Here is a 15,194-nt window from a genome sequence, read left to right as displayed (position 1 = left end):
GCCACAACCGTTCTAAAGCAGTTTAGTCAAAGGTTTATAGGCACCTATTTGTCATCGCTTGTCCTGAACGATACCATTGTAGCATGAAATCCCTCCAGAGTTTTCTCATTTTAAATATGCAGCAAATGTGTGTGTCATACGACATGTAGTTTGGTAATGGCTGAAGAGTTCCCTTAAGTTTAGGTGCCACTTTCTGTAGTCCTAATTCTGTTTCATTGACTGATGGTTCCAGAGATAAATTGAATATTTAAGTCATACCACTTGACCCTGTGAGCTTTAAATATACCAATAAGGCTGTTGCACTATGCAGTTCATCAATCTTCACCTGCTGCAACATTTTCTTGAACTTGCTCGTGACTGATTGCAAGCTGTCACTTAAGATGATATCTGACCGTGGGCTGGCAATCCCTCTGAGGATCTTCTTGCATAAACATTAGTGAGAAAATTATACTACGTCAAAAAAGACACTGGGGAAGCTCAATTCTTTAACCATAATGAATGCAGATCTTTCAGCAAATTTCAGCCAGGGGCGTCCCCTGTATTAAAGATCTTGGTGTAATGTTGGTATGTGGGTTAATATTTTGGGAGAGGGTGACCCTAACAACTTAACAAAACACAAAGTAGAATGCAACATACGTCGCTGAGAAAACTATGATTATTTTTGGTAGTTATGGCAGCAGCAACAGCCCTTCTTCAAAGAAATATGTGATATGTAGAAACACTACCCAACAGCACTAAAGTTAAGAGCAAAACACAACAGAGCTCCATATTGACACAAATATTGTTTAAAGTGGCCGAAGGAAACTCAATTTGTGACTGTTTAAAGAAGTTGAGAAAAAATGGCCATTATGAAAAAAGGGCATGTTAAAATTCACAAAGCATCATTGCCCAAAAATGCCACAAGAGACCATTCTTGCACTAATATCACAAAAAACGTTACTGGCAACCTGTCCTGCATTGCAGGCGGGAATTCACAAGCAGAGTCAGCTATTGTCCAGGCTGATACATCATAATGCTGTCAAACATCTTGATGATTTTCTGTGAGAGTACTGTAGCAGCTCCAAGGGGGCGATAGACCTCTCTCCCGCTGCTTCTTTCTAAAGCTAAGAATCGCAAATTCTTGAAGATGCTGGAAAAGCCATTCTCTCTCTCTAGCCAGGGCCTACGCTTGGTCAGTGCACGCCCAGCTGTGCAGCTGATCCTACCACACAGGATCAAGCCATTCGTTAGCATCCTTCAGCGCCCCTAAGGCAGTTTCTCAGCCCGTCAACTCACCCTTGGAGAGTAATTCCAGTCCCAGGGTTCGGGGGGGAGCAGAAGGTACCACAGGTTTCGTCATAGGAAAGTTATGCAAGAGTCTCCCTTCTTCTGTAGTTTTTTCTAGAAATGTTCCGAGGGCTGATGGCGGAGTGCTACATTTATCAAAAGGACCAGCCAGTGGCTAAAGCCATAACCAGACCACATAATCACAGATTTCTCCGTCCTCTTTTTCAGTACTTCCTGTCCTGCTTGATTGAAACTTTCTCAGAGATATATATCCTAAAGGGCATAAGTCACATTACCCTTTCAGGATCCCTATCAGATATAGCTCTAGGGAAATAAGCTCCTACCTTCTCTTCCTGAACTCAGAACTACTTCCCCTCCTCTGGTGGCAGAGAGGACTGTCTGAGAGACTCTTCTGGTTAAACGCTTCTGCCACTTAGGCATCCTTATGGTATTTTAAAATCAGTGGCACTGCTCCAAAACCCACACATTTACACATAGCATACTACTGCTTTCTCAGCCGCCTCTATATCACGAGAGCAAGAATCCCTTACGAGCCTGCACTGGCACTGTCGGGTACACCAAGGGGGGACTCCACACTGTGGAAGAAGTCTACAGGGATGGGATGCTTCTCTCATAAGAGGCCTTGATGGAGGATGAAGGCCTACCCCCTGGACACTTCCTCCTACACAACTCCCTCACTGGACCACTGGGGCTTCAATGGGGTGTCATGGTCCATGAACCCCCAACACATCTCGCCCTTCAGTATCTTGAGGTGCTAGTCCAAGGCAGCACTGGGGTGCTGATTGGCTGATTCCTTGAGCACGCAAACTACATAATCGCTCACACCTCTCCGTACTCGCTGGAACGATGACCTGAATAGCCCCACTGCAGATAGAGAGTGGTCCACCCTACTGGAAAGTCCCTTTCAAATCCCTCATAAGGCCCGGTTCAGACTAATCCAATTATACATCATACATAGAGCCTACCTTACTCCTGCCAAAATAAATTGGCACTTTCACCGCTCAGATGCTGTCTGTCCCGGTGACGATTAGTAGATACGGACCTCTTGCACATGCTCTGATCTTGACTCCACTTCAATCAGTATTGGCAGGGAGTAAACAGGAAACAGAAGAGGAACAACAGCCGCATGTCACACCTATGACATCTGAACATTTGGTGTAGAAGTGTCCCCAACAGCAGCGAATAAGTGTTAAGACAGTGCCAAGCTCCTGGGCCTCAAGAGGTCAAGGCTTTACGGGGCGCATTGAACTGATTGAGATTGACTGAGAACAATCGCAATCTAAGTGACAGTTATGTCTTGGAGGCCTCAGTTTAGACTTATTATAGTTTGGGATTCACACATACTGTGAGTTGGGGGGGGTGGTCTGTTTTAGAATCACTGCACCGTAGGGAGGAGTTGTTCTGCGGATAGAGTATAAAACCTTGACATACCACAATGGGAGACACTCAGCACCCCCACTTACAGGAGGCAGGCCTACACCTGGAGAGGAAGACATGTACCTACCAGGACTAATACCCAGACATTAACGTTGTTGACAGCTTAGGCAACAGAGTGAAGAGGAGTCTTGTCCTCAAGGCGTTGGGCACATACAAGCCTGATGCAGGAAATGCACATACTTGATGGCTAACATTCCAAAATGGAAGGGGTGAATCCAAAGTGGTAGGCTACTCCTGATACACATCCGGTACCAGGGGTGTGTTGATCCTCATTAGGAAAGTAGTGCTGATTCATGTCAGACATACATGGACGGATACACAGGGCAGCTATTTGGCAATACTAGGGGAATGCAAAGGTGAACACATATTGTTGGTTAAAGTCTATGCCCCCAGGACTCCAACCGGTGATGCTAAAGAAAGTGGGGTCCATACTGATAGACGCCCCCCAGGCACTAAGAGTGATAGGTGGGGATTTCAATCCTACACTAAACACATAGCTGGACAGACACAGCAGGAGAACAGAAGGAGAAGTGACCAGGGGGAATTTAGGGGGCTTTGCGCAGGAACTTGGGCTGTGTGATATATGGCAATCACTACATGGTGATGAAAGAGGGTACTCCTTTTACTAAGAAGCATAAGTTGTGCATTCACGACTCAACTATTTTTTCACCCCAGGCCGTTACCTACGGAGGGTCACTGAGGCAGAATATCTGGCCCACGGAATCAGTGCCACTCGCCTCTGCGAGTGATGCTGTCCATAAAAGTGAACAAAACACAGTAAGACTGGTGGATGACGACGCAGTGACTCTTGAACGCCCAGGAATTAAAAGGCTCAGTAAAGACACTTAGCAATACTTTATCCCCATTATCTTCACAATTTGGTAAAAAGGTATGTCCCGAATATGATCTGAGATCCTCCAGTGAGTCCTGTGTAGTTATTCCCAGAATTTCAAGAGTGTGCATGGGGAAGCTCCTTTAGCTTATGTGTTTCTAAACTCTGGAACTCCCTGCCCTTTCATCTAAGGTCAGAAACCTCGGAAGTAGTTTTTTTGGAAGAAACTCAAGACATGTTTTTTCAGGCAACTGTAACTGTCTGCTCTTGGCCGTGGCTGGGGAGGGCTCTCTGATTTTGCTGTCAGTGCTGGGACACTTCTTTTGGAGTAACCATGTGCTTTATAAATTATTTTGCTGTTATTATTTGTCGAAAACAAAGGCTCTGTGAAGAGAGCTGTGACACTTTGTGATAGTGTATCACTTAGGGGGTCATTATGACTGGCTAAATAGCGGATATAAGACTGACGTCATAGATTAGATACACTGGAAAAGGAACTCACTCATTTGGAGAGGGGCTACGCAATATTCCCTGTACAAGTATTAAAAAAGAGATGGACCTAAAGCGAGCAGAATTGCAGTCAGTCACCCACCATGAGGTCAAAGCAAGTTATGCCGCAAAACAAAAAAGGGTCTATGAAGTCGAAAATAAGGCAGGCAAATTACTGGCCCGGATAGGAAGCAAGAAAAGAGAAAGCATGGCAGTCAGGTTGCTTGTGGGCAGATATGGGAGAGTGGTGACTGATGGTCGTAGCATCGCAGACGAATTTGCCTCCTACCTAGAGACATTCTATGACATGCAGACACATGCATCTGAGGGAGAGGTGATTGCTTTTATAAATAACTGCCCCATGAGATGGTAGGGAATCGCAACAAACAGAGGGGTAGGAAACTGATCTAACAGTTGAGGAGATGGATTTTACAATGAGACAGATGCAATCGGGCAAGACACAGGGCCTGAATAGGTTCCCAGTTGAGCTGTTTTCCAAGCTTTCCAGGTCCACTGGGTTTAAGGAAAACAGAATGCCAGATGATTTGCAGCTGGCTACGATCGTGTTCATACCTAAGGCCAGTAAATCAAAGACTGTGTTTCATACCAGATGATTTCACTCCTGAATGTAGATATTAAGATCCTAACCAAGGTCCTTGTTAAACGACTAAGAGGGGTGGTGACTGCTGTGGTAAATCCAGACCAGAATGGGTTCATGCCTGGCCGTTCAATCAGACTGAATCTGATGGGATTACAAAATACTTTGGCAATGCCTGGGGCCTTGCCTGTGGGATGGACGATTGCCTTGTTAGCCGCAACTAAAGACTTTGATTCTGTGGCATTGGCCATATCACTTCAGATTGCTGGCCGAGGTGGGATTTGGACCAATTTTCCTCAGGTGGGTCAAACTGCTCTACGATAGGCCAACAGCCTGAGTGAAAGTGAATGGTTACACTTTGCGCCCATTTACAACATGGAGGGGCACCCATCAGGGGTGCCCTCTCTCACCTATGCTCTTTGTACTTGCCATAGAAGTGCTGGCAGAGTGGGTACATGTGGATGAGCAGATCTGGGGTTGGCTGGGAAACAGTGGGTGGAATTAATGTATTTCATTGTATGCAGACAATATCATGTTATACCTATCCAACATTACCCCGACACTTGTTCGACTGGCAGAGATTTTTGCATCTTTGAGAGTTACTCTGGATTCACTATTAACTGGGATAAATCCCTACTGTTCCTAATAGGAGTCTGGAAGCTGGAGGAAATGCCAGCTTGACCATTGAGACTAGAGACCACCCAATATAAATATCTTGGAATCTGGATCACTCAAGCCCCAGGCTTGCACTACAAGGTGAACCTAGGTCCCATGCTAAAGAGGATAGAGGCAGATGTACAACACCGGGAAGGTGCCGCAGTATAAGATGATAGCACTCCCCAGACTGTTGTATATACTACAGAAAAGTCCCTACAAATTACCAGACGCCCTGTTTATCAGAGTGGAAGCACAGGTTAGGATGTTGCTGTGGGCGGGTGGGCTACCCCGAATAGCAATGTGCGTCTTACAAATATCTAAGTATGAGAGGCATTGCCTTGCTATGTGTCTGCAAATACTACAAGGCAGGGCAGATGAGCATAATCCATGAATGGGTGTACACAGACTGGGAAGACCCGACATATCGACAGGACAGATTGAGCTGGGATGGCAAGAACTTTATGCAAAGACTGCATGATGATAGGTTACGGGCTGGGGCATTGTCCAGCTACCATAACGGTTGTGGATGTCTAGAAGATACAGACCAGAGAAATGGGATGGAATGATAGGCTAACCCTTAAGACACCATTGTGGGAGGGAACTCACCTGCGCCCCATGTTGGTCCTACAGGGCTTCAGAGGATGGAACAATATCGGCCTATCCATGCTGGTGGATGTAAGGGATGCAAATAGTCTGATACTTTTTGCTGTCTTGAGGAAAGAATATAGACTGCCAGAATCCCAGTGGCTGCAATATACACAACTGAGTCACTCCCTCCAACAGTGTGTGCCTCTAAAGGAGGAAACACAAGAAGATGCCCCATCGGAATGGAAGTTGCTAGATGGGCAAATGGATAAGAAACTGATCTTGCTGACATATGGTACCATAATGTGCAATACTCAACCCCCTCTGTTAAAACTGACAGTAGAAGGGAGGAAGATCTCGGAGATTTTGACAAGGAGGACTAGCAGGAGGCCCTGGGGTTCCCGGTGGAGGTTGCAATTAAAGCTAGCTTCCGCCTACTACAGATAAAGATCTTACACAGGGTTTACTATATATGTTGCTGAACAACATGGGCAGAGTGGAAGACATACACTGCCTTTGTGGGCGCGAGTTAAAGGATACATTCTTCCATAGACATTGGAGCTGCCCTCGCCTGTGGGACTTCTGAGAAGCAGTGAGAACATCCCTAGAAAAAGTAAGAGGGCAATCACTGGAGCTACATCCTCAGCTAGCACTCCTGGGTGTGTGGGGGCCATCAGATCTCACCAGCTATCAGAAGATCTTGATAAATCTGGTATTTATGGTAGCAAAACAAGGCATTGAACAAAGGTGGAGATCTGGAACACCCCTGTCACTATATGACTGGGAGATGAGAATGTTACATTGCAGAGTGATGGAACATGAAATCTATGAGAGCTGAGGCTGCATAAAGATATTTGCCAAATCTGGGATGGCTGGAAAATGAGTGCTCATGGAGAATGTGGGTGAACCAGACATGTACTCCAAAAATGGTGTTGGGTGGGCGCGTGCGACAATACGAACGTACTGTGGGCACATGAGTCAGGACGGCAAGGGGAGGAAATGGAGATGTGGGCAGTGGATAAAGAAGTAGGTAAAACTGTGTCACAAATGTACCAAGCCTGATTTGCAAATGCTTGGCTTTCAAGGAATTGGTTTTGGTGAATCAATGTTTAAGATGTATGTTAGAGTAAATAACACAATAAACATTATTTAAAAAATATTGGAAGGGAGTGGCACATTGTCTCACTGTACTGGTAGAGACCTATTAACCGTTGGGGGATGCATGTCTTCTGGGTATATACCACAGGGACAAGACATTTAGGATCATGTCCCAGTTTACGGACCTGAGCCTTCTGTTGGCCAAGAGACTCATTACTCCCAGGTGGAGACTGCGTGACCCTCCACAACTCATGGCCTGGGCACTGGCAGTTAGTATTTCCCTACACAGGAACAACAACTTGGGGCTTTGCAAATATCTCATAGCCACTAGCTCGGACACTATTACGGCTGACTTGCACACCACCACTCACGATACTTCTGTTTCATTGAATGCACCAATGTTTGACAGAGCTATAGTGTGGGAGGGAGAGCAACCCACACCCCTCCTTGAGGAGGAGATCCACAATGCAGTATGTTTCAAGGCGACACACTCAGCTCCACAATCCACTAAAGCAACAAAGACTATTACAACGTCTCTGTGTGGTTGTGCTTATAACTGCTTGCACTGTAACTGATCTCGTGGAGGAGGGATACGGCTTAGTGGCCTGAATGTTTATTATTGTTAATATTATTGTTACTGTTACCATTACTTACAGAAATAGACTGTTTACTCCTGACAATAAGAGCTGTTCACTCTTGTGACTTGTGTGGAACTGCAACTAAATTGTGCTCCCTAGATATGCCATTATAATTTTCCTGAAGACTGGAAAGGCAGATCTAAACTCCAGTGTCCAAAGAACCCATTGGGAAATACGCCCCCTCTCCAATGACAATGCATTGTGTCCTCCTTTGCAAAACGGCGATGCAGATACTGTCACTGTAGCATTGAAACTCATTGCTGCTTGTGCCAATAAATAGCAAAATGAAAATGCAATAAACAGATTTAAACAAAAAAAATGAATGGAACTGCTCCGGGGATTTGTGTTGTCTGGTGTTCTGCCCTTTCCTAAATTACTGGTCACAGCTAAATGTTTCAAGGTTTGCACCACAGCAGTCTTGGTGCCTGCAGAAGTGACTGCATTGTTGTCTGACAGCGCACCACTTCATACCTCCCACATGCCACTGGAGGGAGGAGGGGCAGCAGAACTGGTGAACCTTTGCCTGGCCTTTAGTAACCCCAAAGTAAGTTCCATTTCCACTGCAGTTATTAAAATGTTTTTATCGCAGATCCACAATTTAAAAAAATATATTTTTAGCATGTTTCTAGCATTTTGCAAGGCAATACTGCAAAAATACTTTCATTCCACAATCTTAACAGACTCTCTCACTGACAATGCAGCTTTACCTATACTGCGACAGACAACATTTGGCAGCTGTTCCCATTAGTGGCATTAGTGGCATTAGTGACATATTTTTCTTTATTATTTGCAATATCCCACATTTATACATTACACACCCAACATTTAGAGCTTACGAGGCATACGTAAATTCATGTTAAATTATTTTTTGCTACAGACATGAACACTTTTCTCTGACATGTTTTACTGCAGCGCTTTTGAACTGCAACCAACCATGGCAATGTGGTCTTGAACTAAACCTTCTTTAGTGATAGATGAGTGTGATATAAATATACACTTAGAACTATAACTTGTATGTCACTTGTGTAGTTCCTTCACCAAATTCCCAGGTATTATTAAAAACAATGATGCAAGAAATGAAGTTTTAATTGAAGCACAATCCAGTCCATAAAAATAAATAAAATCAAGGAAGGGTCATCAGTAAATGTGATATTGCTATGCACATTTTTTATAAGAAGGAAAGCAACACATATATTGTGGTTATAGTGTTTTGTTTTTTTGTCTCTTCTTTTAGCTAAGCTCGAATATTGTGCACGCGTTGGTCACTGTTTTATCAGTGCCAGGTCAGTTGCTCTGCTCACCTCTGTTATTATGCACTATGCCCATTAGTTTATGAAAATTGATTTCCTTTAACTAAAAGCCAGAGTTGGGTGTGACATAAAGCACTGCAGCTGCATGGAAAATGACCATTCAAAGACAGTAGTCCCTCTTCAGCTGGTGATGTTCCTGTTAGCTCTGCCTCTTTGAAATCCTTCAAAAGGATTTGGTGGATCTCACAAGCTTGGCGAGGACCTTGGTGTTGGGTCTATTGATGCAGGTGGACATCTGCTTGGCTATCGGGCTTGTTTATGCACCCAGTGAGCCATGAAGAAAAGATTCTAAGGAGTTACCCCCTCAGGTGCCACCCTCGGGTACCATTCGCTGCACCTCCAGCACTTAGTCTGCAGCTCCCCTTCTTATGGCATTTCTTTAGCATTGCACATTTGTAGAAGGGTTTCTAAGGATCACTCAATACCTCCTGCTGTTCCATCATACAACCCTGCTGTGGGCAGCCAACTAGTCTGCAGAGTTTTGTACTCCCAGTTACTGATTTAGAACTACCCTATGCCCTCTATCTCCTCCCATGCCCCCCCGCAGAGGAGGCTGTGACACATCCTCCAACTGTCACTAGGGATTGGACTGTGACTGTAGAATCTTGGCTTCCCCAAAATTCTAGAGCAAGCTCTGGGTTGAGGCTGAGGCGTAAGTGACAGTTGGTGTCAGGCTGTGGCTGAGGTGTACAAATAAACCTACCTCTGAAATCTCCACCGTATGACGCCTGATTTTTGACTGGCAATGTATTTTTTACACTGGTGACGAGGATGGGATGGACCCTGTAATACACCCCAACATGCTGTGAGGTTGTGAACATGATGTTGGAACCCTGCTGAGGAAGATCGGACTGAGTTAAGGTGAAAGCTTTCCATCAGCTTCTACCCAGAGCCAGGAGTGGCCTGCCTCTGTGACTGGCGTGGACACTGTAAGTAATATATATACCTCGAGCGCTGAGGAAAGCACAGACACGTTGGATAACCTAGCGAAAAGTAAAGTGTCAGTCACTTAAAGTATGTTTATAAGCCAACAAAATCCACTGACAGCCGATACATTCTTCTCGTGGAAAGTTGTCAGCTTTTTGGTGCAGGGAGTGTTATTGTCGGGCAGGGCGGGTTTTAGTGCTAGTGGGCCCTGTGCAACAGTTTTTTTTGGCACCCCATGACAACCTCCTCGGATTCCCTCCCTACCACCTCGTAAATGTGCCCCTCATCTCTCCATAGCCCCCCTTTCCCATACATTCATTTGTTTTAAAGCGCTTGTAAAGGCTGGCTTTACTAATCCACTCAGCTATCCACATAAAATATAGTTATGTTCTTTGCAGCAGGCATAATAATCCTCTAAGCTACTTTATGGCCAGCCAAAGCTGCGGCTAGAAAAAAGTCCCATGTCTCTCCCGGGCAGTAACATTATCCACAAGAGGTGTTTTGACATTTTAATTGCTTCCTGAAGGCTGGACGCACAAGGAACTTTTCAGAAGGTGCTTTTAAATCACAAGTTTAATGAGTTATTGCTAAAAACGATGCCCCCCTGAGATCAGCGCCCCCCAATCCAGGTCAGCGCCCGGTGTGGCCGCACCCTCCAAAGACGGCCCCGTTGTCGGGTTGATCGAAGCCGGTTGGCAGGAGCTGGGAGATGAAGGAGCGCGATACCCATGAGCTAAGCACCCTGGCTCAGGGTATATGTAGCACTTCTGTTTACTAAAGCAGTGCAGTTAAATATATAAGTAATGGAAGCGGTGTAATCATTTCCTTAGGGTTGTTGGTGCACGATGTTACAAGGAGTGACATTACACTGTGTTGAGGTGAAAGTTTCCAACGCGACCCCTCAACTAAGCGGCATGCTCACTGACTATTGACTGATTTGTGGCGTTCTCTGGAAATACATTGCGTGAAGAAATTGTCAACTTGGTACCTTTAGACTCCTTGCCGCACCCTGCAAACCAGAAAACGCGATGGGGTGAAAGCGCAGTGACGGAAGACGCCAGGCAGGAGGGCAGATCTTGCAGGATCAACGAGAGTATTGGCTGTCCAGTCAGGCTATGGGCGTTTCTGCAGTCAATTGTAAGGTGTTGAGGCCATCTAGTGGGCAGGTTGAGGAAGAGTCCGTCATTTTTTTTCCCAAATCGTCATCTATGTATGAATGTCTACTGTAGAAGAAACAAATTTGAGTGATTTAGTGATCTGCACACTTAATTAACAATTACCAGCGATTCACAAACTTTTGGGAATTGTGATAAATAACTCAGATCTTTGGGAGTTAAACGGAGGAGTGGGAGAAATAGTATTACCAGTGATTAGCACACGTTTGTGAAAGTTTGATAATTCCCAAAGATCTCATAGGGTCCGCAAGGACGGCTGAAATAAATGTGTTTATTTCAGAGATTCGCATACCAGAGACTGACATCCAAAGCCTACGGCTTCGTAAAAACCAATGTGAATTGGTCTTCTATGTTATAATCATTGGGGAACAGTTTTCAAAGTAAGAACGGATCACAAGCCTCTTGAAGAAGTGTTTCCGAAAAAAGGCTTCTTGGCGATTTGTGGCAGAATCAAAAGGTGAGAAGTCAATCCTCGAGAATTCAGCTTTGATGTTGAATACACTCCAAGGATTAAAAAACTGTGCTGTCGATTGCTTGCCTCGATTAGTGGATGATAATATTACAGAAAATGATTCAAGTAATCTCAGCAATGAGGATGTTGATGTCCCAAAGGAAGATGTATGTGTAATCACTAGGGGTGCCATTGAAGAAATAAATTGGAAGCAAGACTTTAAAGCAGATCAGGTTCTAGTGAAAGTCATGGAAATGTTAGTTAAATGATGGGTCCTTGAGGGAAAAATTGAGGAACAATTGAGACCGTACTGGTTGGTCGGAGGAGAGTTATCTGAGATGGATGGGTGACCCTTCAGGGGTACCAAATTGATACCTCCCGAAAGTCTAAAACAAAAGTTAATTGATCTAGCACATGAAGGCCACTTTGGCATCACGAAAACTACACAGGGACTATGACTTGACTTTTGGTTACCAGAGATGGATGTTGCAGTGGTGAGGGCGATCAGGAATTGTATACCTTGTTCAACTAATGATAAGGTGTTGAAAAGCATATACTCCCCCCATGGTATGTCGCCCTTTGCCAGATGGTGCCCGGATAGAAGTGGCTATGGACATAGTTGGTCCTTTGTCAGGAGAAATAAGTTATCCTACATTATAGAGTTAGTGGATCTATTCTCACAATGGACTGAAATCAAATTTATTTCGATATCAGTTCTAGTACCATTGTCAGGTTCTTGGTGGAAGTCTTCATACGTGAAGGACTTCCCAATACATTATCGACTGATAATAGGACACAATTACTTTCCAAAGAACAAAAGAGTTATTAGAGTGCAATGGAATAAGGCATAGACTCTGTGCTCTTTAGCACCCGGAAGCCAAGTGAGTAGTACAGAGATTCCATAAAACACACAAAAGGGGTATTCAACTTGCAAAAGCAAGTTGGTTGTGGTGGAAAAATGAAGTAATGGGGAGGTTAGAGGCTTGCCCTCTCACACCACACCAGTCCACAAACATGACACCTTTTGATTTATTAAGAGGTACGAAACCTAACTCTTGATTGGTGCCGGGATGGGTGAAATAGTAGAAGGGTCGGGTAAATATAGTCACTAACCAACCATGGAGAAAAAAAGAATTGGATTTACAGACCACGAGAAAGAAATACTATGGTCAAACACATAAAACAAGGTTAAACATTTTCAAACTAGGGGAATGGGTTAAAGTGAAGGGTCCCACCGGTCACAAAGATGGGTCAAGTGTCATTGAACCGATGAAGATAATAAAATTGTTTCATAATGCCCTTAAGACTCGTGGCCGTACAATAATAATGGCAGTGAATAACCCCAGGAAAAAAAAACAGGAAGGAGAGACTTGATAGGTCAGACTGCAACAAATCCAAAGAAAGTGTCAGGACAAGTGGGCAAGTGACCAGACCCCCAATGTTCCTAAAAGATTATATGGTCAGTTCATTTTTATTCCCTTCCTTGGGTATGTTGCTGTTAACACTGGCTGCATCCTCCCAAGTATAATTGGTTACTTGTTTATATTTTAACTTTCATTGCCCTTTCATCACAGGATGACTTTATTATTCCTCATTTCCAACCCTAGCTCTGCGTTGTCCACTTTAATCCTTGTTACTATCATGTCTTCTTTTTATTTAGTACATTTTATTATTCATTTTTCCTCCAGGGTGTAAATGTTCTATGTGATGAATAGTGATGAAAGATTTTCTTATTGGTTATTTATGTAGTGTAGTTTGTTTTGGGGAGAAACTGTTTCAAGTTTTCACATTGTTTACAAAAAAGAGGGGATGTGTGACATCCTCCAACTATCACTAGGGATCCTGTCTCTTGAGATTGGACTGTGGCTATGGTATATTGGTTTCCGCAAGAATCTAGAGTAAGTTGACAAAAAGGTCACCCTCTAATATGTAGACCACCTGTCAGAGATCTGGGCAGAAAAATTGATGTTGTCTCTTTGCTGCCTTTGCTTGTTTTTCTGTACTTTTAGCTCTTCCTCGTTCCTTGTTTGATGTATGATAAGTTTCTATTCCACTTTTGGAGTTGTATGTTTTTGTTTGTATTTTTGTGGTGCATAATGTGCTTATTGAACTTCTGCTGAGGCAATGTTTTTTTCAATCAGACCACTGCAAAAATACCTCATTCAGAGCAAAGATAACAGCAGTCCTATAATTTTAGGTGCTGCATAGATGAGCATTTTTTTGTTTACATTATTGAAGAGTTCTGGGTCATACCCTACCAGGCATCAGTTTCTTTAGGGACTTGATATTTTCTCTAAATGTTTTGAGAGTGTGGTGCTATCTCTTTAGTGTTTTGAAGAAACCTCCTTAGTCCTGGTTAACTATTTACTCTTATGAGTGCACTATGTTTTGCATGATAATTAATCCAGCAGAGTGCACTGGCAAAGCTAAGAAGTCAATCCTTTGTATAGTACACTCACATATGGGACTAAGGTTGTCAAGTTACCCAGGATGCTTATTTCTGGTCCAGGGAGGACCTGGCTTGGCAGTTCGGGCTGGACTGTTCCCATGAGGGAACAGGGTCAAGACTGATTTGCATATGCCTGGGTCCAAACTGGGGTGGCATGGTGAGTAAAAGAACGATGGATTAAACCCAGATCTGTGACTGGGGGTGAGTGTTTGCATTGTTCAGCACTCCTTCCATCATCCTTTTGTGTTGCTAAAGTTGTCAAGTTACCGAAGCCAAACATGAAACAATCTGAAAGGTATTAATAATATTACGTTTTCAAGGAATTCAGAGTCTAATGGACCTCAGAAAGAATGCCAGAAATACTCCTGGAATCCATAAGCACTAAAGTGTATCGCTCTTTCGCAGAAGAAAGCAAACAGTGCACATTTCTGCATTTCAGCATGCAGAGAAGCAATCTAAAATGCAAATGCAGCATGTAGAGATGTGATGCAAAATGTATATTTAATGCTCTAGCAGTAAAATATTTTTCTTCCTGCAAATTACCTTCGTGATAATCTCATTAAATTTGAAGAGTGTTTGATTTACTTTCCTACTATGGCGCTTCTTCCTGCCCTTCCACTCGAGTAAATTTGCAATTGTTTCCTCAGTGGAAATGTCAAGCAGAATATTGATCAATACCTACCAGCATTCGAGCCTGTGAATTTTAAACAACTTTTAGAGGTAGACCACAAGAAACTGCTACAATTCTGCTCTCACCTGTAAATTTGTGAACAAATAATTCCACCTCCCAGGCATAGCTTCTATATGCAAGCAATACAATGTTTAGGGTAAAATAAGCACCTCCACTTCTATGAATCTGAAGTTAAATTTTGCCCTTTATTATGGGTTTTCGTCTTCCACGTGGTACGTAGGTTCACAACAATATCGAATGTAGTGGTCAATAGAAATTGCTCATTCAGCTAACATTGACAAGTAACCACAACGCGTTTCGTCCTCACAGAAGATGCCAGAAGCTTTTGTCATTTGACGCTTCTTTTCTAAGGGCTAATGACGTCAGACCCTTCGGCCAAGGGATCAGTGATTCAGGCCTGGCAAAGGCGGAACAGGAGAAGGAATGAATGGAGAAACGGCAACAGGTGGCGCCAGGCCAAACCAGTCCCAATGGAACAAAAATAAGTAAATATGGAGATGCACCAACCAATAATCAATGTGGATAAAACAATAATAAAACTGTCAGAGGTTGAACTGAACAAAGTAGACA

General features: G+C 43.7%; 1 protein-coding gene across 1 annotated transcript in view; it reads right to left on the bottom strand.

Annotated features, from left to right (window-relative positions):
* LOC138267162 (RNA-binding protein 8A-like) overlaps window positions 1–11,045 on the bottom strand; it is a gene marked incomplete at its 5' end in the record, with an annotated part of 251,162 nt that extends 240,117 nt beyond the window's left edge. Inside the window, one exon of the mRNA XM_069216012.1 lies at window positions 10,847–11,045. Within this exon, the coding sequence (XP_069072113.1) occupies window positions 10,847–11,045 (199 nt within the window). The remainder of the gene's footprint in view (window positions 1–10,846) is intronic.
* Window positions 11,046–15,194: the final 4,149 nt, after the last annotated feature.

The sequence above is a fragment of the Pleurodeles waltl genome, chromosome 12 (assembly GCF_031143425.1).
Source record: "Pleurodeles waltl isolate 20211129_DDA chromosome 12, aPleWal1.hap1.20221129, whole genome shotgun sequence".
NCBI lineage: Eukaryota > Metazoa > Chordata > Amphibia > Caudata > Salamandridae > Pleurodeles > Pleurodeles waltl.
This window is presented reverse-complemented; position numbering and strand designations above follow the sequence as displayed.